Source organism: Lissotriton helveticus, chromosome 3_1, assembly GCF_964261635.1.
Source record: "Lissotriton helveticus chromosome 3_1, aLisHel1.1, whole genome shotgun sequence".
Taxonomy (NCBI): Eukaryota; Metazoa; Chordata; class Amphibia; order Caudata; family Salamandridae; genus Lissotriton; species Lissotriton helveticus.
The window spans coordinates 22,921,260-22,946,566 of record NC_136061.1 but is presented as its reverse complement, the minus strand read 5'-3'; the positions used below and the strand labels follow the sequence as shown (position 1 = coordinate 22,946,566).

General features: G+C 43.9%; 1 protein-coding gene across 2 annotated transcripts in view; it reads left to right on the top strand.

Annotated features, from left to right (window-relative positions):
* The window catches only part of SLC4A3 (solute carrier family 4 member 3), a 513,414-nt gene that overhangs the window by 226,537 nt on the left and 261,570 nt on the right, over positions 1 to 25,307 (top strand). For both annotated transcript variants that reach the window (XM_078679131.1, XM_078679132.1), the window contains exon 7: positions 2,469 to 2,604. In XM_078679131.1, coding sequence (XP_078535257.1) covers positions 2,469 to 2,604 — 136 coding nt within the window. The remainder of the gene's footprint in view (positions 1 to 2,468; positions 2,605 to 25,307) is intronic.

Genomic DNA, 25,307 nt, shown 5'->3' with positions numbered 1-25,307 from the left:
TGAAAATCCTTGTTTGCAATTCTCAAATAGCAATTTTTTTGAGAATCACTATTTGAGAATGGCAAAAGGGATGTATGTAAAAAAGCGCTTTTTTTTGCGATTTCTTAGTATTCCATAATTGAGATTAGCAAATTGCGAAATCGCACTTAAGGAATACTTTCCCATTCATTTCTATGGGCCAGGAGGCCCACAGGAATGAATGTGAAGTCATTCTCAATTTGCGATTCGCAATTTGAGAATCGCAAATTGAGAATAATTTCAAGGGCGCAAGGGTGTCATAAGGACACCCTGATGCAACATGTGTGTGCATATGGCGCACATACATGCCCTTAGGGCATGTATATGCGCCACATGGCGAACGCCGCCCGGACCCCACCATTGAAATACGCTGCAATACGGACGAACAGCCACATCCCGCAGCCGCGTATTGCGGAAAAGAAGACGGCAATTAAAAGCCGACATCGTGAAGCCGACAGATCCCGCTATCTATCGCGCTCACAAGTCAAGAAGTAACGTTGCGAGTACGACGACATTGCAACAACCACGGGAGGGCAACCCTCGGCGTCTCGTTCTGCAGCATCAAGACCCCCTTAAATACATGGTGGTGGCATATTACACAGACTGTTTTCGTAACCAGAGCTGCCAACAGACCCCTCCTTAAAGAAAAACGAGACCAAATTACCAGGTCATCTTCCGCCATCCACTCTATACCGTCAGCGTGCAGTCTCTGGTTTTCCTAGAGAACTCACACAGAGACCATCGATCCATGTCAGTTCAACTTAATCCATCTATGTGAGAACCGATCCCTACCTCATGTCCAGGTCCATTTGGATACCTACATGGCTCCCTGATGAAGGCCTCCAGCCGAAACGCGCGTAGTTGTTGATACATTTAGCCATGTTTTAATGTATATCTCTAATATTAGCCTTGTATAGATCCCAATTGTAATTATATCATCTCAAAAACATTATATAGGATCAGACAACAGTAGTCTATATATGTAGACAACAAGTCACATATTCTAAGAAGGCATGCACATAATAATCATGTATATTCAATTGTGCTTTTTTATTTAAATGAAAATTCAATAAAATATTTTTGTATCATGGTTCCTGTCTCCCTATAGTTTATGCTGTCATTAGTCCGTTTATGTCCATGGTCTTTAAACAATAGTTCCTAATTTCTTCCCTTCAAACATTGTACTTATCCCGCATTAAGAACTCTAGTCGGGGATTCCCCCTTTTTCTTACAAACATATGCGCCACATGGCACCTTCACAAATGCCAAAAAGTGCTTTTGTGAAAGAAATCGCAAATTACCACCAACTTGAAGTTGGTGGTAAGAAATCGCAAAACTTGAGTGCTTCTTGCATAGCATTTAAGGAATCGCATTTTGCGATTCCTTAAATGCTTACGCAAAGTTAAGGAATCGCAAAGTTTGCGATTCCTTTATTTTGCGATGCGATTTTCCTCATACATCCCGTTTACCTAATTTTTAGTTGCAAATGCTGCTTTTTTGCAATTTGCGTTTGCGACTAAAAAATCGGTTAATATATCTGCCCCTAAGTCTTCAATCGCCAATTCTATTATTTTTGATACCTTTACCCCAAGTCATCCAACTGGGACAGAATTTAGTGTTAGGAGTCCTTCATTTGAACAACTCAAATGAGACTTACAAGTAGTAGTATGAGGTGTTGAACGATGAACCATAATACACTTTTGTAACTCCTTCCAAGTTAGGGAATTTATTCTAGACAGTTGAATGTTCTCCTTTATTACTCTATTATATCTTTCAACTGTCCCATTAGCCTCTGGATGATATATTGAACTTTTTATTTGAATACCATACATCATTAAGAAATCACACATTTGTTTAGAACAAAACTGAGGGCCATTGTGGGACAAAAGTGTTTTGGGAAAAAATTATCTTTTAATGTGGTCCAAGAAGAGGTTTATTGTAAGCACCTCAACCATCAAAACTTGGTCAGCAACTGCCATAAAGACTTCAGCATTGTTCACATTCTAAAATCCAGTACTTGTATAGCACACAAATCACCGCCAAAGGGGTATCTCGGCGCTGGGGGCCGTTGGGAGGATTAAGCGAGCTATTGCCCAGAGTCGCATGGTGCTGGGCAGACCCCTGCCGCCGGAGCTGGGTATCGAACCATGATCCCTCGCGTCCAGCGATAGTCGCCCTGGCTGCGGCGCCACACCGCGTCCCACATTTTAAGTTCTATATTCCATAGAACTGGCATCATGCATGAGTAATGAAGATAGACATCACACAGTGGAATAGGAGTACAGATTCAAAAATGTGCCCTGTGTGTGTTCTGTGGTTATACAGGTTGCTGCATACAGTCCAGGGGAACATACACTGTGCTAACAGCTTCTCAGGTTCTACTTGTCGCATGTCGGTCTCTCAATCAGCCTCTATTTCAGCCTTCTGCCCCTTTCTCTTCTCCTCCACAGGGGCCGTTCTTCTAGACCTGGAGCAGACCACCCTTCAAGGGATCCTTCATCTGGTGGTGGAGACCATGGTGATCTCAGACCAGATCCAAGCTGAGGACAGGGCCAACGTCCTGCGAGCCCTGCTGCTCAAGCACAGGTGAGGCGGTCCATGGTTCACGGTGTGCCCCCTACTAGCCAGATGTGGGAACGAAAGGGTGACTGTAGATGGAATGCTTTCTAACTAGAATGTTAACCTCCCAGCATGCTACTCTCTCTCTTGAGTATGTCACACTACACTTCTGTGGTGTTTGTTTTTCTACTTCTGGGAGTTTTTCCCTCTCCCGGGCTGCGTTTTATTACCCATGGCTGCATTTAATTCTGGTGCTCTTCCTTGAATATAGAAGTGTATCAAGGGTAACATAAAATCTTTTTGTGTTTTCATAATTTAAGTAGTCTATACCACCACTTCTGAGCATTGAGAGTGGCTCACTATCTCTGTGTTCCTGCTAAAATCCTTTGACTGTACGACTCTGTGTGGACCGTGGAGACCAGGCTTTCTTTCAATCTGTGAAAGTGTCATGCCTCCTTATGTGTATGTGAGAGAACTGCTGCTCACCACGTTTGAGTGGCTGACTGCTTCTCAGCTTCTTATGAGATACTCGCTGCTGCCCTGTTGGTGTGAGAGACGCACTGCTGCCATGGTCCATTTGAGAGACTCAGTCCTCTCCGTATCTCTGTGAGAAACTCAGGGCTCTGCATATGGAGCAGTAGATTTTAAGGGACGGGATAGTTTACATTTTACATTGTAATGCACAAGGAGACAAAGGGAGGTGCTTAAAATCACATGGTAGCTGGTTAGGTGCTGTTGTGGTGCTTAGAAGAAGCTGATCTGCAGGTGTAGAGTCTAAGGGGCTCTTCACAACTGCATTCAGTTGTATGTTTAGTAGGGCTGCAGTAGTACTACTCATACTACAACATGCAATCCACAAACATACATGTAGAGACCCCGGCTACCTCCTCTTGTCTTTTCTATGTGGAGATCTCCGCACACGTGAGCCTATTGTTTAGGAGTGAATGTGGGAGGGACAGGAGGGGGGGGGGGTGAAAAATGGGGAATACTTACTACAACAAGCATTTGCAATGCAATAGGTCTCACATTATTAAAGTTTGAGCTATTGGCATTGCTAAATAATGCAACACCAATAGCTCAAACTTTAATAATGCGAGACCTATTGCATTGCAAATGCTTGTTCATTCTGGTCCAACCTGCTTAACTGGGCACCAGGGTTGGATGCTCTGGAAGATAAGGTTAAAGGTCAGACAGGTTAAACGCCTCTAGTTTATAAGAGTCTTGGGACATAATCCTGCAACTATTCACCGTTTTTCACATTTTCATCAACCGCACCTCAGCCCCATCCTCTTTTTTCTTTAAACTAAATAGATTCCTTCTACATAATAAACTTTTAAAAACCTTCCTGTTCCCTGCCTAATCCTGGTGCTTTGTGTGGTAGTGGCTTTTCTCTGGAAGAGCGCGGGGATGCCTAATGGTAACCAGGCGCTATATTAAAACTCGTAATAATAATCAATGATAGGATAGAGGAGAGAATGTATCCTTGCGGCTAGAGCGGTCGACCTCGGACCTGGGGAACCGGGTTCAAGGCTCGGCAACCAGGTTCAACATCCTGTGATCCTGGACAAATCACTTAGGGCACGATGTAGGTAATTTAATTTTACCACTTCTTAAATACCGAATCATACCGATTCGGTATTTAAGAGGTGGTAAAATGGAGGGGGGGGGGATGTAGGTATTTCAGAATCGGTAAATACCGAATTGTTGAGATTCGGTATTTACCGATTTGGTAAATACCGATTGCAGCAAGGGTGCAGGGGGTGTCACTTTGACACCCTCTAGCACCCCAAATACAGGCATGTGTGCCATGTGGCACACAGACATGCCCTAAGGGCACGTCTGTCTGTCACATGGCATAGGTGTGCCTGCACACATGTGCATGCACACCTGGATTCAGTATTTCACCACCCAATTGGATTGGGTGGTAAAATACCGAATTCTGAAGGCCTGTAGCACTGCAAACAGTGCGACCTACATGTGGAATTTACAGAATCGAGAAAATTACCGATTCGGTATTTTACAGAATCGGTAAAATTACCGATTCGGTAAATTTACCGATTGTGCAAAATATTGGCCCCTACATCTCAATCACCAAATACCGGTCAGTAACGGCCAAATTCGGCCGTTACCGACCGGTATTTGGTGACCTACATCGTGCCCTTAATGTCTCTGTGGCTCATAAAATTAATGTGTCCTCATGTAACGAAAGTGGTGCTCATGTAAAGCGCTCTCATACCCGACGTCTTGTGTCTAGTTCGCGCTATATACAACGCTTAAAAAAAAATGTATATACAGCTTCCCTTTAATTATGTGGAGGGCTATCACCTCTCCTAGGTATCCCCCGGTCTCTCTTTTGTGGACTTCAAAGCCACTATGTGTTAACTTGTGTGGGAGTTGTATATAGTGCTAACCTCTGCCTCAAGACTCCTTCAAACCGCTATACTGTTCAAATGCAGGATAAAGAGTTAGGACAGCAGGAACACAAAAACATGCAGGGTATAGCCCCTATTCCATCTCAAACACTCACATTAATGTCACTAAGTCCTTGATGTTAGGTGGAACAGTGCAATGCACTCTACTATAGTGTATGTCGAAATGTACCCCCCAATCCAAGCATCCTTTACCTCTGGGGGCTACCTATACTTTTTTTTTATTATAGACCACTTCAAAACTGGTAAGTATCCGCCTGCATAAATGTTCTCCTACATTCTTTTTTTTTTAGTTTCATATGGCGCGAACTCGACCCAAAGGTATCAAATCGCTTTAGATGACCACCAATTGCGTTACAGACAGACACGCGTATTGTAACACGGTTTGCGTATTCTCAGCCACACATTCACAACAACAAAACCTTCCCGACAGAGGTCACAAGGAACTCACACACTTTTATCCATCCATCCAGTTACACTAGCATCTAATGCTTACCTGTGCCATCTTTCCCAACTGTAGCTTCAAATTTCAGGACAGGCGCAGCAACAAAAAAAAACCAAGGCATTATAGAATTTCTTTCTTCAAACATGTTATGTGCTGGTTGTAGCAAATTTATAATGGCCCAAAGTTTGCATAGGGTCAAACAGCTGCCGCACAACTTTTAACTGCAGTGTTGTGTTACCAAAGTCAAAATGTTGGCATGTTATGGTGATATCCATAAGGCGGTGTTGTGGTGGTTTGCGTCAGTTCCACCCCTAAGTACGGCACCATCTAGGGATACACACAGGAGCTTGCTGTGTGGGTATAGATAGACAGGAATTAGTATTTGTCCCAGGGGGGGTTGCGAGACAGTGAGCTGCCCTGTAGAGACTGTAGGACTAGGGGTGAACACAAAGATAGGATCCTTGATAAGGGATTTCAAAGAAGGTTTTATTGGAATGTAAGTCTTCCTTTGCATTGCAAACGGGGCATGGTATAGGTCCTTGTCTATTGGGGTTGCAAAGGGCTAGGTATGAAGGGGACCGGAGGCTCTGATCCTGGGTGTTAAGTCTCTCCCTTGCAAAGGCAGCGGGGTCAGTAGGGACGTTCTTAGGAAAGTTGGAGGGGGTCAGGTTGCTTCCATTGCTGTACTCGGGTGTTCACTCTTGCTCGGGTAGGAGAGCCTTCTGACACTCTGCTCTCCTGTTTGGTCTTCACGCAGGGGCTGTAGCCGCTGTCTTCCGATTCAGGCGAGGGGTCCGCCAGACCGAGAAATGAAGGAAGAAAGAGTTCGGTTACTGGGCTGACCAGTACATGTAACGTAGGGGCCGGGGGGTGAAGGAAACCGAATGTAGGTGTTTTTATACAACGTAGATCAGTGCTAACAGTGCTCGTGAAGGTAGGGGATACAGGGGATGCTATGTACACTTTACACAACGGCTTCACTCGGTAGGCAGACACGCCGACCCACCCCTCAACTCTGCCCCGTACCTTGGAAAGCCACGCTCCTCCCTCGGGAACGTGGCGGGGCGATGCACCGAGACGTTGGCCTCCTGGCTTGTTGTTTACAGCTGGGCTCGTCTGGTCCTCGTCTTCTTCCTCCCGCTTCTTCCTCTCGCTGCTTCTCCTCCTCACCGCACCGTCTTCGTCCTCCAGGGAAACGCCGTCCGTAGTCTTACTCTCTCTTCCGCCTTTTGACGTCCCGCCGCTGTAGAGGGGCGGGGCTACTACCTCGTCTTCAGTCCATTTAAAGGAGCCATGTCCTGAGTCCGACGCTGTCCCGTAGCCCTCCTGTTCTTCCCTCCACGGGTTTTCTGGCAGCTGTGGGGACAACGGGCATGGTGAGAGGGGAGCGGCGGACCACCACTCCGGGGAGTTATTCCGTATGGGTTCTCCCAGTCCGCTTGCCCCGTCACAGTATTACTTTCTATCTGTGTTATACTTCCGCTCTGGCTGGGCGACATTGTAATGACGCTGGCAAAATGTGCAGAAAGTTCTCATTTTGATGTACTTGAAATTTGAGAAATTTCATCTCACGCAAATTCTCACACTGTTTGTGGGCAGTAGGGTAATTAATTCCATTGTAAGATATCGCTCCAAGAGATTCGTTCTCTGCTCGAGCCAGTCTCTCGCCGTTATCTTGAAAGACTTTGTTTTTGTACACAAACTGCTTACTCGTGTGGGGGAAAAAAATGCCACAAAATTCTCGCAAGCCACGTATGTTGCACTGTCGAGATCTTCTTAGACTAGATTCAGCATTGTACTGTATTGTATTGAGCTGTGAGGTGGTAGTTGGCCCGTGTGCCAGATCTTTTGACTGGGTGTGAGTGTTTGATTGGTTCAGATGCTCCGTCCATCACCACCCCCTTTTGTACCACATCTAATGGGTAGGCTGAATGCCACGACGCGTCCCTAAAGGGCGCTTACTGAATCATATATCCCCACACGCCGCCCGCTGGAACTCTCTGAAATAACCCTTTCCCACCCCAAGCACTATGGAGCGGTCACTACTTATATCTCTGGGGTTGCTATGATGACATTACCTGGTGGAGGGGCAGGCTGAAGCGCTCGCTCAGTAGTCGAAGTAGGGTGGACCCGGACCCTCATCTCCCATTTTCTCCTGTGTCTGCGCGCTGGTCCCCTGCAGTGAAAGCGCCTGTGTCCGGGCACGATAATTGAAAGCACATGTCAGCAATGCGCGTAATAGACACCAATAGGCCATAGGCGGAGCTATGCGCCCGCCTTTGACCTATTGGGTGCTCTATTGCTAAAAAACACGCACGCAAAGCCAATAGCGTGCCACAAGAGGAAAAGCACACACTCGTGCATGTGCCATTCCTCGGTCAGATACCTAAACCCCGTTTTTCCCTCACTAAATGTCTTGCACTGCGTGCGCACTGCTGCGCAGTGCAACGCTAGGCGCGAGACCTAAAAAGAGAGGCGCTTATGGGGGAGAAAGGAGGAGTGTAGGCAGAGACAACCCCTGCCCACAAAAGGGCAAGGCCATTGCAATGCAGTAACTGCACATCAAGAACTACTGCAGACGTAAATGTCCTCAGCACGGAACTGGAGTAAGTCCAGCACCACACATGGCCAACCGCTGATGCTGCAACACCCTCGCATATACAATAATGGAGACCGGGACTTCAATTCAATTCAAGTTTATTGAATTCAACAATGTGAGTTCATAAAGGACTTTAGATCTATTTCTTAATTACATTACATTATTGGTAAGAACCTAAAATAGTTTTAGAAAGATTTAATTCATTAAAAAAGATTATAGCACAAAAAAATCATTAGTGGAAACATTTGTAAATTAATCATTTTGTCAACTTGTGTTATATTACATTTTAGAAGCAATGGAAAGATATAACATTTCCGTGCTACTACAACAAGTACATGAGGACAGAGATGAAGAGCAAGGCTTGGATCTAACTCCTTACTGTAAGAATTTAAAGGAGTCATTTAAAAGATTTAAACATTTTATAAAGATTATAGCATACAAACTCATTACTGAAAAACATCGGTACATCAATTGTTTCCTTGGTTCAACTACGGCTTCACTTGGGCAGATATAAAGGGCCTTAGGTCTTGCACCCACCATGCCAATGATCGAGTGTGTACTATCGTAAATACCAGTACTAGACCATGCCAACGATCACGTGTACTATCGTAAATACCAGTACTAGACCATGCCAACGATCACGTGTACTATCGTAAATACCAGTACTAGACCATGCCAACGATCATGTGTACTATCAGAATTACCGGTACTAGACCATGCCAACGATCACATGTACTATCGGAATTACAGGTACTAGACCATGCCAACGATCACGTGTACTATCGGAATTACTGGTACTAGACCATGCCAACGATCACGTGTACTATTGGAATTACCGGTACTAGACCATGCCAATGATCGAGTGTGTACTATCGTAAATACCAGTACCTAGACCATGCCAATGATCACGTGTACTATCGTAAATACCAGTACTAGACCATGCCAACAATCGCGTGTACTATCGGAATTACCGTTACTAGACCATGCCAACGATCGTGTGTACTATTGGAATTACCGGTACTAGACCATGCCAACGATCGTGTGTACTATTGGAATTACCGGTACTAGACCATGCCAACGATCACGTGTACTATTGGAAATACCGGTACTAGACCATGCTAACGGTCGAGTGTTCTATTGGAATTACCGGTACTAGACCATGCCAACGATCACGTGTACTATTGGAAATACCGGTACTAGACCATGCCAACGATCGAGTGTTCTATTGGAATTACCAGTACTAGACCATGCCAACGATCGTGTGTACTATTGGAATTACCGGTACTAGACCATGCCAACGATCGAGTGTTCTATTGGAATTACCGGTACTAGACCATGCCAACGATCACATGTACTATTGGAATTACCGGTTCTAGACCATGCCAACGATCATGTGTACTATTGGAATTACTGGTACTAGACCATGCCAACGATCAAGTGTTCTATTGGAATTACCAGTACTAGACCATGCCAACGATTGTGTGTACTATTGGAATTACCGGTACTAGACCATGCCAACGATCGAGTGTTCTATCGGAATTACCGTTACTAGACCATGCCAACGATCGTGTGTACTATTGGAATTACCGGTACTAGACCATGCCAACGATCGTGTGTACTATTGGAATTACCGGTACTAGACCATGCCAACGATCACGTGTACTATTGGAAATACCGGTACTAGACCATGCTAACGGTCGAGTGTTCTATTGGAATTACCGGTACTAGACCATGCCAACGATCACGTGTACTATTGGAAATACCGGTACTAGACCATGCCAACGATCGAGTGTTCTATTGGAATTACCAGTACTAGACCATGCCAACGATCGTGTGTACTATTGGAATTACCGGTACTAGACCATGCCAACGATCGAGTGTTCTATTGGAATTACCGGTACTAGACCATGCCAACGATCACATGTACTATTGGAATTACCGGTTCTAGACCATGCCAACGATCATGTGTACTATTGGAATTACTGGTACTAGACCATGCCAACGATCAAGTGTTCTATTGGAATTACCAGTACTAGACCATGCCAACGATTGTGTGTACTATTGGAATTACCGGTACTAGACCATGCCAACGATCGAGTGTTCTATCGGAATTACCGTTACTAGACCATGCCAACGATCGTGTGTACTATTGGAATTACCGGTACTAGACCATGCCAACGATCGTGTGTACTATTGGAATTACTGGTACTAGACCATGCCAACAATCGCGTGTACTATCGGAATTACAGGTACTAGACCATGCCAACGATCACGTGTACTATCGGAATTACAGGTACTAGACCATGCCAACGATCACGTGTACTATCGGAATTACTGGTACTAGACCATGCCAACGATCACGTGTGCTATTGGAATTACCGGTACTAGACCATGCCAACGATCATGTGTACTATTGGAATTACCGGTACTAGACCATGCCAACGATCGTGTGTACTATTGGAATTACTGGTACTAGACCATGCCAACAATCGCGTGTACTATCGGAATTACCGTTACTAGACCATGCCAACGATCGTGTGTACTATTGGAATTACCGGTACTAGACCATGCCAACGATCACGTGTACTATTGGAAATACCAGTACTAGACCATGCTAACGGTCGAGTGTTCTATTGGAATTACCGGTACTAGACCATGCCAATGATCACGTGTACTATTGGAAATACCGGTACTAGACCATGCCAACGATCGAGTGTTCTATTGGAATTACCAGTACTAGACCATGCCAACGATCGTGTGTACTATTGGAATTACCGGTACTAGACCATGCCAACGATCGTGTGTACTATTGGAATTACTGGTACTAGACCATGCCAACAATCGCGTGTACTATCAGAATTACCGTTACTAGACCATGCCAACGATTGTGTGTACTATTGGAATTACCGGTACTAGACCATGCCAACGATCGTGTGTACTATTGGAATTACCGGTACTAGACCATGCCAACGATCACGTGTACTATTGGAAATACCGGTACTAGACCATGCTAACGGTCGAGTGTTCTATTGGAATTACAGGTACTAGACCATGCCAACGATCACGTGTACTATTGGAAATACCGGTACTAGACCATGCCAGCGATCGAGTGTTCTATTGGAATTCCCAGTACTAGACCATTCCAACGATCGTGTGTACTATTGGAATTACCGGTACTAGACCATGCCAAGATCGAGTGTTCTATTGGAATTACCGGTACTAGACCATGCCAACTATCACATGTACTATTGGAAATACCGGTACTAGACCATGCCAACGATCGAGTGTTCTATTGGAACTACCAGTACTAGACCATGCCAACGATCGAGTGTTCTATTGGAATTACCAGTACTAGACCATACCAACGATCGTGTGTACTATTGGAATTACCGGTACTAGACCATGCCAACGATCGTATGTACTATTAGAATTACCGGTACTAGACCATGCCAACGATAACGTGTACTATTGGAAATACCGGTACTAGACCATGCCAACGATCGAGTGTTCTATTGGAATTACCGGTACTAGACCATGCCAACGATCGTGTGTACTATTGGAATTACCGGTACTAGACCATGCCAACGATCGTATGTATTATTAGAATTACCGGTACTAGACCATGCCAACGATCGTATGTATTATTAGAATTACCGGTACTAGACCATGCCAACGATAACGTGTGCTATCAGAATTACTAGTACTAGACCAATGCCCTTTGTAAGTTTTCAGAGGCAGGATCGCCAGTCTAGGCGTCAGTATTACTCGCCGTACATTGTGGTCAAAAGTCAGAAGTGAATACTTTTGAGTATGCTTAAAAGCTACAATATCAGAGAAGGATTTATGCTGGAGTAACTTAGCCTACGGGTTCCATTAAAAAAAATAATTTGAGCTAAGCAGAAGTCCTATCTGTAAGTCGTCTCTTGTATGTTCTAGTTGTGATAAAACAACCCTAAAGTTAGTGTTAAAGGTACAAGCCTGTCAGGGTGCCGTCAGAAGCATGCAGTGGGATATAGGTCCATCTAACTATATTTACTGCACTGGTAAGTACAAATTCCAAGTGCAATTTCCATACACTAGGCCAAATCTATCCACTACATGCTAATTTTATGGTACTTGGAGAATACAGGGCCATATCTATCAATGTTAGGTTTTGCGATTCTCAAATAGCGAATTTTTGAGAATCGCTATTTGAGAATTGCAAAACGCTATGTATGTAGGATTTGCAATACATTTTGCGAATCCTACATATCCCTTGCGAAGGCAACTCATCAGGACGCTCTCTCTGGCTTCATTCATTCGAAAGCTCTAAAAACGTGGTGTTTCACTAAGGCCTACCAGTAATCATGCTCTTTGACCTCACATTTTATTTGGCTAGGCGCCTTGACGCCCTTTGGGGCTAAGTCGCGTTATATAAATTTGGCTTCATTCATTCTTAAGAAATACCACAAAGCCATATTTATGACTCCTAAAGCTTTTATTGCCTTTTCAATCTCGGAAGCAGATAATTCCCCCAAAGAACTCTTTAAGGTGGTTAACATCTTTCTTTCCCCATTGGTGACAGTAAATATGCTTACTCCTTCAATGGAATCCTGTGCAGAACTTTGAGATGTTTTTCATAATAAAAATCAGGCTATTTATGACTCTTTCCCTCATCCTTCCACTGCCTCCTGAGGTTGTGTCGCACCTTCATCTGCTCCATTTTTGTCCTGTTTTTCTCCCATTTCCCTTGAAACATCGGCCAATGATCTTGGTCATTGTAAATCTGGATCTCCACTTGACCCATGCCCCAACTACTCTTAAAAAGTCTTTATCAGTAATTAACCCCTTGGTGAATAATTTGCTCAATGAGTCTCTTGGAGGCAAGGGTCCCCTCTGGTTGGAAGCAGGCCCTGCTTGTGCCCTTACTTAAGAAGCCTTCCGCTGACCCTCAGAAGGCCTGTCTTTCATTTACCTACCATGGCAAAATTGGTGGAAATAAATGTCAACAGACCGCTCACTTTTTTCTTAGAGGAAAACCTTCTGCTGCGTGACTCGCAATCAGATTGTCGGCACGGTTACAGCGCTGAGACCGCTCTTCTCAAGGTTTCTGAGCATATTAAAGCAATCTTGACTGAAATTCTCCAGTATTACATTAATGCTGCTGGATCTTTCAGCAGCTTTTGATACGATCTCTCATAATATGTTGCTTGAAAGACTAAAAGGCATGGGTATTACTGAACATGCCTTGTCTTGTCTTAAGTCCTTTATATATAACCACACATCTCCTTATATATATGCAGCAAAGCCTTTAAATTGTGGCATTCCTCAGGGTTCGGCTCTCAGCCCTACGCTTTTTAATATATAAACGTCACCCCTGGCCAATATTGTGGACTCTTTCGGACTTAGAGTTGTCTCATACGCTGACGATACTCAGTTGTTCCTGGACTTTCATGAAAATGCTCCGTCAACATTGATTTATTTTATACATGTCTCAGAGCAGTTCTAGATTGGATAAATACAAACTTTTTGAAATTGAACTCAGACAAGGCTGAAATTCTTTTCTTTTGTTCTAAAACCAGAACCAACTTCAATCTTTGCTGGCCATCTGAGGTGGGCAATCTTCCTTGCCCGTCTCCTGTGGTCAGAAACTTGACGGTTAAATTCGATGCTGAGCTTACCTTTGAATGTCAGATAAAATCTTTGTCTAGTTTCTGTTTCCTGACTGCCAGATCTCTGAGACGTATGTTGCATTTATTCCAGTGGAACAGCAGAAAACCATTGTCTAAGCCTTGATCACTTCTAAGCTGGACTATTCTGATAATCCATATCTTGGGCTCCCTTCAGTGTCTTCAGATCATTCAAACTCTGCTGCCCGACTGATCCTGAAACTTCCTCCTTGGTGTTTCTATTTCTAATCACCTGCTTCAGCTTCACTGGTCGCCGATTGGCAAAGGATTCAGTTTAAGGCCCTCGCTTTTGCTTTCAGGATTTTTAACGGCAGAGGTCCTCTGTGCCTTACGCGTCGGTTCAAAGTTTCGTCCCAGGTGCAATCTCTAATCTTAAACTGTTTCAAAAACCTCGTATTGTTAAAACCAGAAGAGATGGTCCTTCTTTTGGCTTTCTAACAGCCAGACTCTGGAATGCCTTACTTGTGGCTTTGAGAAGCTGTCCACCTGAAATCCTCTTCAGGAAAAGGATCAAAACGCCTCCTTTTCACTCTGTAATAACCTCCTCCTGAGCTGGCTTCTGCCCTTGAACTCAGATGGACACTCTTACCGTTAGCACCAGGACACCTTCTGAGGTAGCTGTGTGCTCTATAAAATGTATTGTATTGTATTGCTTCACTTACAGACAATAGTTTATGTAAAATCTTCCTTTCATATAAATTCAAGGATGGACATTATCAAATGGGTAGGGTTGGGGGAATTTTTACCTTATACATTTCCAATAAGAACTTAAAGTGGTGTCTTCCAGAAGAGCTGTAAAATTTATGTAAAGCGCCTCTGAGTGTTGGGGCCTTATTCCTGACATGTGAAAGATGTGTCTTATTATCTACTTTATGTGTAAAGACTCTGCCTAGATAAGTGTGTCTTTTCACTTTTCTAAGGGAATTCCAGTGAGATTCCAGTGGAAAGAATGACACTGCTTTCTTCCTTTGAAGCCCATCACATTAGTCTTGGCAATATTAATTTTCAAGAACTGTTGTCTTGCGTCTACACATAGTACATTGTTATGTTATGTTATAATGTACTTGTAACGCGCACAGATACTCAAGAGTGTCCCGGCACGGCACGGGCGTTGGAGGCCAAGTGGGGCGAGATCAAAGATGGCCACGTCATCCGCATACATCAGCACATGCAGGTCTTGAGAAGTGATACTTGGAGAGCAGTTCCTGATATTTACAAATTGTGCTGGTAGATTTTTAGAGACAGATCTAGAAAAGAAGAGGAGCAAGTATAGAGCTGTTTCAAGCCATTCATTGAAAAAATGTTGGGGGTTCGACCTTTATTCCCACCCATCAAGATATTACACCAAGTAGAGGAGTGTAATGCGACCATCAGTCTTAACACTTTTGAAGGTATTCCCAATTTGAGCACTTTCCTCCAGAGAGCTGGTCTGTCCACCCTTTCAAATGCTGTCGAAAAATCAACAAAGTCAGTATTTAAGATTTGTGATTTTGACACTTAGGGCCCTATTAGGATTGCGGGCGGATCGCCCCCCGCTGGGCCGGCAATAGTCACCGCCGGCCCGGCGTGGGCGATCCGCCTGCCATCCATGCAGCAAAGTCCCCTGCCATATTACGATGACTGGGGAGTCCGGGGCGGACGGAAAGACAGTCCGCCGCATTTCCGCCCAGTTGACAATTCGACCGAGTGGCAAAGGGTTCAATATGGTGGCGGTGTCTGTTAGACACCACCAGCCATATTACAATGGGTGCGAAACATGCCTTTCCATGGAAACCCACGGAAAAGCATGCAGAGTTTACTTGCGGGGCCTGTTGCGGGCCCCCAGGGACTCAGGGGGCTGGGGGGCGCACATGGGGGGGTACCTATGGTACCTCCCTGCATTTCAATGTACAACGTGGCAGGCACTGCGCGGTGCCTGTCACGTTGTGCATTGAAGGCACAACCTGCCTTTGTGGCATTGCGGCGGGCGGTGCTGAAAGCACCGCCAACCTCAATGTTTCAAGGGCGAGATGCGCCCGCCAGAGTGGCTGGCACATCCTAATAGAGGGTGCGGGACTGCCGCTAGCATTGCGGGCGGTCCCGATTCCCAGGGGTATGGTGGGCGGGCAAAGTCCGCCCGCCATACTAATGACCCCCTTAGTATTTATCATTCAGAGTTAGGACATTTGCAAAATTGTCTGATGCTGACTTGGACATAAGGAATCACTTCTGTATCATAAACCTACTCCTCCAATGGCTCCAGGATACTAGTCACAAAAATCTCTCCTGTGGAATCGGGGGGTGGGGGGACTTTGCGATAGTTACTTGGGATGAAACTAGAGCCTCTTATGCAGTGGGACCACTGTAATCCCAGCTCAAGAATACAGAATTTAACCTCTTTCATAGCAGTATGTAGACAGAGGGGCTAAAGGTTGCCCCCTCACTCCAGGGGCCTTCATCAGGAGTTTCCTGGAGTCTGATCCAGGCCCTTGGATGCAGAAGATCTTGCTTTTTTGTGTCAGCCTCAATCTGTCTGATGGTTGGAGGTTTGAAATCCTCAGAACAGTCATGTAGGTCTTGTGGTGTAAATTTGAACATCTCACTTATCTCTATGTCTACATCTTCTGTATAAACCTTAGCAAGATAGCCGCGCCAATCGGAGTCTGAGCTACAGATCTCAGATGGGGCTGCTGATTACCATTGAACAGCGCAAGGAGGTTCCAAAATAGTTTGTATTTTTTGTTTGTTCTGCTGATGAGGATGAAACCAGTTCTGGTCTGCTACTTTCCATTGAACTTGAAGGTGGATATTTCTCCCTGGCTGCAGTGAAATTCATATGCAAAAAATGGCTGCAGCGGGAGTTTATTTATTTTGGGTGCAAAGTTCCCCATCCTTGGGATTTTTTAACATTTTTGGCTTCTTTTTTGTTGGTTTACAAGTTCTCTGGATCACGCACACAACTGTAGACATTACCTTATTCCCTTGGGCAGTGGAGCGGGAGTTCAAATGGACCAGGCCTTGTTTGAAGTTGATTTTTGAAGGGTCATCTCCTGCCTCCAACATCCATTTCGAGTTTTGTTGGGGCTGTGAGTTGAGTGAGAAGAACAGGATCGCGTGGTCATTGCCTTGAAGAATTTGAACATTTAACTGTGAAAATTTACAAAACAGCTCATAACTGGAAATGATGGGATCAATAATACAAAAACCTGGAACACCTCTTCTTGTGAGAGATGTTGAAATGTCCCCACTTACTCTCCCATTCAGGATCACCCCATTGATGGCCCAAAGTGAACCAAGGAGCAGCCTTCCTCTCTTATCAGCTTTGTGGTGAAGAGAGGAGATGGAGCCAGCAATACTCCAGGCTGCTTGGAGTTCCTTCGTCTAAGGGCATTTAGCGCAGCATTCGATGTTCCTACTAAAACATGCCCCCATGGCTGCTAAAACCAGGCCCGGGCACCGGAAAAATGGGCTAAGTTTCACATTGGCTTAATTTCTGGCATTTTATGCAATTTGTGTGATGTGAAATTGTAGAAATTACTCAAACAACATCATCGTAATCGAATATTTTGCACAGGCCTCGGGATTATGTCTAGTTCAGGAGGCCACTTCTGCTGTACTGTGCTCTCATCTTGTGCGTTACTGGTGTGCCCTTCAGCAGGCCTCGCCTGGTGTGTGATGGCCAGATGTGGATGACAGACTCCCCTGTACCACTGCTTCCAGTTTTGGGGCTCTTTCTGCCAGACTCATCTGATCTGCCCTGGTCTGGAAGTCAAACCTGAGTACTGGCCAGCTTCTGCTTGGGTGCTCCTTCTCTCACCTCTCCAGTCACCCCTTTGGAGCCTTGAGGAATCCTGACTTGAACCTCTTGCACTGCTGGAAGGTCACTATGATTCCTGAACCATTAGTATTATCTTTTTGGGTGTAGAGGTTTTCAGAGGTACTAGTTTGAACCCCAGTCAAACCCTCCTTGTCCAGGCCATTATGCTATTGGCCACTGGACTCCTCAGTTAAAGTTGGGGGGGCCCCTATCTGTGGGTGTAGTGGCCACCTGAAAGTCAGAATCACAGCCTGTGGGATTTCAAATACCTGGCTGACCTGCACCGACCATCTCAGGGGCCAGTTAGTTTGAACATCACCCTAGCTACGCGCTGGCCCTACAGTAGTAGTCCCCTTTCGATAGTCCAGTCGCTACTTGACATTTGAACTCCAACTAGACACTAGTGACAGGACAGTGGTCACTTTTGGGTTCTACGATGCACCTAGAGTCTGATGACCCGGTCTGAGTGTTCGGAGGACTGACATATCACCTTTCATGAGTTCTGTAATGATGGATAACAATATACATCTGTTATTCAGCACCCGGAGGCCTCAAGGCGTGAACCTGCGATATAGAAATGCAGGTTATGTTAGGTTATGTAGTGTTGTGTTCTATTGTGTTGCACTGATTTGTGTTGTATTGCATTGCGCTTGCTGCGTTGCGTTATTTTGTGGTACGTTGAATTAGGTTGTGTTATGGTATGCTGTGTTGTATTGTGTTGTGCTGTATTGCTTTATTGTAGGAAAGTGCCTCTTTTGAGATGGTTAGCCCCCACATTTTGCCTGATGTCTGATGTGAGTTCGAACTGTAAGTGCACTGAGTCCCCGCTAACCAGGCTCCCAGTGCCAGATCTTTTTCCCAAAACCAGTACCACAATTGACACAACTTCAGCCACCCCTGTAAGTCCCTAGTAAATGGCACCCCTGGTACCTAGGTCATGGGTACTGAAGAGGGGCCTCTGAGGAGGCAGAACTGGTTGTGCTACTCCGGGGACCCCTCACCCGGACTATGCACTCTGCCATTGCAGCTTGTGTGTTTTGGCGCAGAAACATCTGAAGAGTTGACATGGTACACAACCGTGCGTGCCATGCACTGCATAAGTGATAGGCAAGCCACCCCCACTGCAGGCCTTTAGCAATAAGGCAGTGGGCACAGTATCCTGTCTGAGATCATATCGGCATGAGCAGATTGGTCTCTCCAATATCCAGTCTATTCTTTGATGTTGTGAGTGATTCCATGGCCTAGATACTTGACCCCTCGTGTTTCCCAGCTCCACGATAGCTTCATTGATTTCTAAGATGTTTAGTTTATTTTTATTTATTTTATTTTCAAAGTTTTATATAGCGCGAACAAGATCTTCACAGATATCAGAGCGCTTTACATAGAGGGGTACATGAGGGAACATAGTCAAACAATAAATCAATAGATCATATAGTACAGATAGGTGGCTGCAAAGCCCATCACATGAGTAATAAGACAACTCATACAAATAAGTAAATGGGTCAAGCAAGTAGTACACATCGGTGCAGGGTGTTAACAGAGTTCGAGATAATAGATCAAGTGTATTTAGCCATGAGGATAGCTTTTACTTATTTTTTAAAGAGTGTAGTGGAAGAGATAAGCCTGGTTTCGGACATCTTGTCTTAATAAATCCTCACTGATGGGGGGCGTGGCTTGCGCGCCGCTTCAGTATGGCGTGTTGCGCTTGAGCTCCGGGGTGAGTTGGTCCCGTCGAGCGTTTTTCTCCGTCTATCACTGCCCTTCTTGATGGAAAAAGCAACCCTCATCAGCAGACCATGTGGGGATCGGCATGACACTCTTTTCCTGCTGCTTTGACCTCCGGCTGACTGCTTTCTGCCTCTCGCCTCACAGGCGCTCGCATTCCTCACGAGCAGCAGCCATTTTCCCGCTCATGACGTTCCTGTCATTTTACTTCAAAGGAGCCGCCGCGGATACAATTTCGCTGTGTTGCTTGTCTGCCTGATGCATTTCGTCCAAAACGCCCACTACTGGTAACATTTTGCCTTCTTTATGTTACTTTCTTGCTGCTTGGTTGGGTTTCAGCTGTTTTCACACTATTTTTCTCTCAGTCCGTTTTTCATAGAAGTGTTGACATTTTTGGTTACGAACTCATTACGGTGCCCCCCTGCTCTGCTCATTCTTTCACCGCTAGAATATCATAGCGCACTTTGAGCTTGCTTTTCTATTTTTAATATTTGTGGGTTACTCTGCGCAACTTTTGTGGTTTTTCTCTTCCTCAAGTGGTATTCTTACAGATTACTACATCACCACTGCCAATATGAATCGGTCTTCGACCAACAAAGACTCTAAGGATGTTGCAACGTCGTTGAAAAGGCTTAAGTCGGTCTCTCCGACGCCCGAGTCGCCTCAGCCAGACACTGCTTCCACATTGGACGCAATATTATCACGCCTTAATGAAGTACATGATATTGCGCAGTCAACGAAAACTAACACAGACTTGTTACAAGTGGAAGTGTCTGCTATCAGGAATGACTTTAAGGCTCTTTCTCTTCGTGTATCAGAAACAGAATCACGAATCAGTTCTGCTGAGGATGGCATGCACAAGCAATCCAGATCCCTCAACCACTTGGAACGCTCAATGGCGGCATTGCGCAGAGACCTCACTGAGCAGGAGGACCGTAACCGTAGATCTAATCTGCGTATTTTTGGTCTACCGGAAGATTCAGAGAAATCATCTTCCTCTATGATAGACTTTTTATCTCATTGGATTCCGGATACTCTCCAAATATCATTCCATAGAGATTTTGAGATAGAACGAGCACACCGTGTTCCAACGTTTCGACCTAAGGCAGCAACCCAGCCAAGAGCAATCATTTTTAAGCCTTTGCGACATCAGCACACTGAACTGATTCTCTCTCATATGAGGAAAGTTAAGCAACTCAGTTGGGATGGTCATCGCATCTCTATTTCACAGGACTTTGCCAGAGACACAGTCATAAGAAGGAAGGGATTCCTGAACCTTCGAAAACGCCTCACGGAAATGGGCATTCCTTTTTCGTTTTCTGGTCCTTCCAAATTTCGCATTACACACAAAGGCCGTTCTAGAATCTTCGATGAACCGGCGGATTTGGCGACATTCCTGGATAACCAGTTGGAGATTGAGATGGAAATCCAAAGAGCAACTTCGCAGCCTCCTGGGGCCTCAGGAACTTGAACTGTTTTCTTCTTTTTCTCTGCATGATCTTTTTATGGCTAGCTGCCTCCTCTCTTGTTACAGCTAATTTACTTCTCGGTCTTTCCTGTTACCATTGTTCGTCCTAACGTTGCCCTTCCTTCGTCCATGTTAATATCGTTTTTCTCATTCTTCCTTATATTCAATCTATCTATATGTTTATGATGTTTATCCTACATCAACACTTTTTCTTATCCTTCCACTGTTTCTCTTCTTACTTCCTTTCTCTCGTCTTCTTTTCAATTCCTCCTGATTATTTCTTCAACATTGTCATTCCTCTTTTCTTCAGTGTCTTTTTCGTTTTTTTTTTTGTCCAAGATCTCTTACCTCTCTGTTTTCTTATTTCTGGATTTAGCTTCATGTTCTTCTCCATATTGTCATATTTTCTTTTCACTTATAATGTTATGGTTTTAAATATGTAATTTACCTGCCTTACATTTATCTACTGTTTAAGATTTTTCGTATTTAAATAACGTATTCTTACTTATTTCACTAGCATTTTGTACTCACATATATTTCCTGTTCGGATGTTCTTATATTATAGGTGCTGCTCAATTCTCTTCTTTATTTGCTCTCCTATTTACTATACTCGTTCTCTTCCTTCTTCTCTATCCCTCTGTTTTATCTACAATTTTCTTTTTCTATTCTCTCACGCTCCTCTTTTTATTACTTCTGTTAGTTAACTTCATAGTCTAATCAATTGTCGATATACGTTATTCTTTAACTTTGTTGCAACCTTTTACAATAGGTATTCTTTTAATGCTATATGATGATTAGTTTTTTCGCACATACTTACACTGTTATTAGTTTTGGTACTTTTGTTGCTTAGTATAGATATTATTCTCAATAGATATTGTTAATCCATCCTGCATTGATGTACTCTCTTCCTTATCAAGTTTAGGAATTGCATTATAATAATGTTTTCCGGTGTTATTTGCTTCTTGCTTTTCCTTTATCACTCGTGGTATTTTAATATTGGGCTAATCTCTTTTTTTTACCCACTTTTGCTCCTAATACGGGCCCCTTACTCGCCTCTTCCACGTTCTCCCTTGCATGTTATGGGTCTTTTTTAGACCTCCCCTCCTGCCTCTTCTCTCTCTCCTTTCTATTCTATTTTCCTCTCTTCTTTTCTTTTTCTTCTCATGGTTCTCCCACATGGATGCTCCCACAGATTTTCTTTTGATTCAAAGTTGGTCCCTTATTTCTTTTTTTTTTCACAGTCGTTCTTTCTCTGTTATCAGTGGTGTCTTCTTTTGATCCCTCCATTTTTGAATGCCAGGTTTAAATGTGTTATCCCTTAATGTTAAGGGTCTGAATCACCCGGTCAAAAGGTCTAAAATCTTGGATTACTGTAAGTCCCTCTCTACAGATTTAGTTCTTTTTCAAGAATCCAAGATCACTAGCAGAGAAGCGCTGTTTTTAAAGAAAGAATGGGTGTCGGATGTTTCATGTTCTGATGCCTCTGGCAAACGGAATGGAGTTGTTACGTTAATCTCAAGGAATTCTGGTCTATCAATTCTCTCTTCTGAGCATGATTCTGACGGTCGTTGGCTCTTATCTAAACTGTCGGATGGACAGCATGACTTATATGTTATGAATATTTACGCTCCGAATGTTGATGATCCAGCGTTTTGGAAGTCCATTACTAAAATTTTGCAAGATACCCCACATGCTGGAAATCTCATTGTTGGTGGCGATTTTAATTTACCAATGGACCCTCTTTTAGACAGGAATTCTGCATTCCAATTTCGTCCTCCTAAAGCACACAAACATATGCTTAACATGTGTTCCATTTCCCATCTTCACGATATCTGGCGTCTTCACAATCCCACTGGTAGTGATTTCTCTTTCTTTTCTTCGCCGCATTCCTCCTTTTCTCGTATTGATTATCTCCTAGTTCATTCTTCTCTTGTCTCCTCTTCTTCTTCTCCGCTTATACACCCCATTGTCATCTCTGATCATGCCGCGGTCACTTTTACGCTATCTTCCTTTACTCCTAAACCACGTAGTCGTTCATGGCGTTTAAATACTGAAGTGTTACATGACTCCTCTCAAGTTGCGAAATTTTCTACGGATATAGATACTTTTTTCTGTGAGAACGAAGACTCTGTTTCTTCCCCAATAACTCTTTGGGATTCTTTTAAATGTACTTTTAGGGGTCAAGTCATTAAATGTATGTCCAAACGTAATTCGGCTATTAAAAAAGAGCTTACTGACTTATCATCTAAAATCAAAACTCTAGAAGCTTCCTTTCGACACACCAAAGATCCGATTAGTCTACAGCAAATTGAGCTCCTAAAATACAAATATAATACAATTGTTACTAAAAGGGCTCATATTGGTGTCCAAGCACAAAAGTCCAAGAAGTTACTTTTAAAGAACCGGGCTGGGAAACTTTTGGCTGCTACCCTAAAATTTCAAGATTTCTCTTTTAAGACCTCGCAAATTTCTTCCATTACAGACCACAATGGCTCTAAAAAGTTTCAGACGGAGGAGATTCTTGAAGTTTTTCGTGATTTTTATAACAAACTATATACCCCATCTAACCAATCCTCTTTTGATAAGTGTCAAGATTTTTTAAAATCGATTCCGATTCAGTCAGTCTCTGAGGAAGATCGCTCCATTCTGAACGAACCTATTTCTCCAGAGGAAATTATCGCTGCGATCAAGGCCACCCGGTCTGGGAAAGCCCCTGGCCCGGATGGGTATCCAATATTATTCTATAAAACCTTTCTTCCGTTGCTAGTCCCTAGGTTACAATCTGTCTTTAATTCTTTTGTTCAGGAAGGCTCTGTTTCTGGTACGGCTGCTGAAGCCACCATAGTTGTGATCCCGAAAGACGGGAAGGACCACTCAGATCCTAAAAACTTTCGGCCTATTTCGCTTCTAAACATGGAAGCAAAGATTTTTGCTAAAATCCTGGCTAAGCGTTTAGAATCCTTTATTCCCCACCTTGTACATCCCTCCCAAACTGGTTTTGTTAAGGGTCGTCTGGCGAGGGACAATATCCGCACCTTCTGTCATATTATCGGTGCTGCCAAACGGTCCCAGCTTCCGGCCGCTGCCTTGGCCCTTGATGCAGAAAAGGCCTTCGATAAGGTCTCGTGGCCATTCCTTCGAGCTGTCCTATGTGCACATAACCTTGGAGATTCTTTCATTAATATGGTCATGTCTTTATATTCCCAACCCAAAGCTAACATTAGAGTCAACGGTGCTACGTCTTCATTTTTTAATCTTTGCCAGGGCACAAGACAGGGCTGTCCCCTATCCCCACTCTTATTCTTATTGTCTATTGATCCTCTTCTTCGGCTGATTGATCTACATCCTAATATTAAAGGATTTTCTTTTGGTTCTCACTGTCTTAAAACTGCCGCATACGCTGACGATGTTCTTATCTTTTCAGATGATATCGCCTTGGCCATCCCTGCTATTTCGGACACCATCTCCTTGTTTTCAACGGTATCGGGGTATACTTTAAATAAAGATAAGACGGAGTTGTTCCCTCTAAATGCCTATTGCTTTCCTGCGCATATGGGCTCGGCTGGTTTTAAATGGCAATCTACGCATCTCAAATATCTGGGTATTTATTTCTGTTCTACTCTACATGACACCGTTACATATAATGAATCTCAGACTATTACCAAAGTACGTTGTCTTCTGGATACATGGTCTCCAAAACATATTTCGTGGTGGAGTCGTTTACAAACCCTTAAAATGATGATCACGCCGATTATTAATTTCGTCTCATCCATGTTACCGCTTAAACTGTCTGCCTCCTTCTTTCGAGAAATTGATGCTCTCACTTCTAAGTTTTTATGGAATGGTAAACGAGCTCGATTAGCATATAAATATTTACGTCGACCTTGTGATATGGGTGGTTGTAACTTTCCGGACTGGGAGAAATACCAAACTGCTTTCTTGGCATCTCAAGGTGCTTTTTGGTTCTCTCCTCCAACTTGTCATACCCCCTCTTGGATTCTCATAGAAAAAGCATTGGCATCACCTTTACCACTTGCCTCTTTTTGTACTACATCCACTTTGCATATTCTGTTTTCCCGCTCTATCATTATTGATACAATTACTGCGATTAAGAAATTAGATAGGAAAATGGCAACTCCTTTGCATAACACTAGGTGGTCTTCTATCTGGAGGAACTCCAAAATCAAGATTGATATTTCTCCCGCCCTCATGTCTTACTGGGCTGCTAAGGGAATCTCTCTTGTCCAACACTTATATAGTGATTCTGGAGATCCATTACCTTTCTCTACCTTGGCACATGTACACTCCTTAACGAATTTTGATTTCTATACCTTTCTTAAAATCAAGGTTGCTGTTTCTAAAACTCGTCTTCACTCCTCCTCCTCCACCATCTCGCTTTTCCACATTTGGCTCAAAGCTGGTCATGTTGCTTCCAAAATTTATAAGTTTTTATCTTCCACTTCGCTTCCTGATCAGACGGTGGCACAACAAAAATGGTCGCGCCATTTTGATCATAACATCACAGATCATATTTCATCCGAAGCTTGGCAATCCATTGGTAAATTGGCCCTTCGTAATAAAATAGCTCCTTCCCTAATG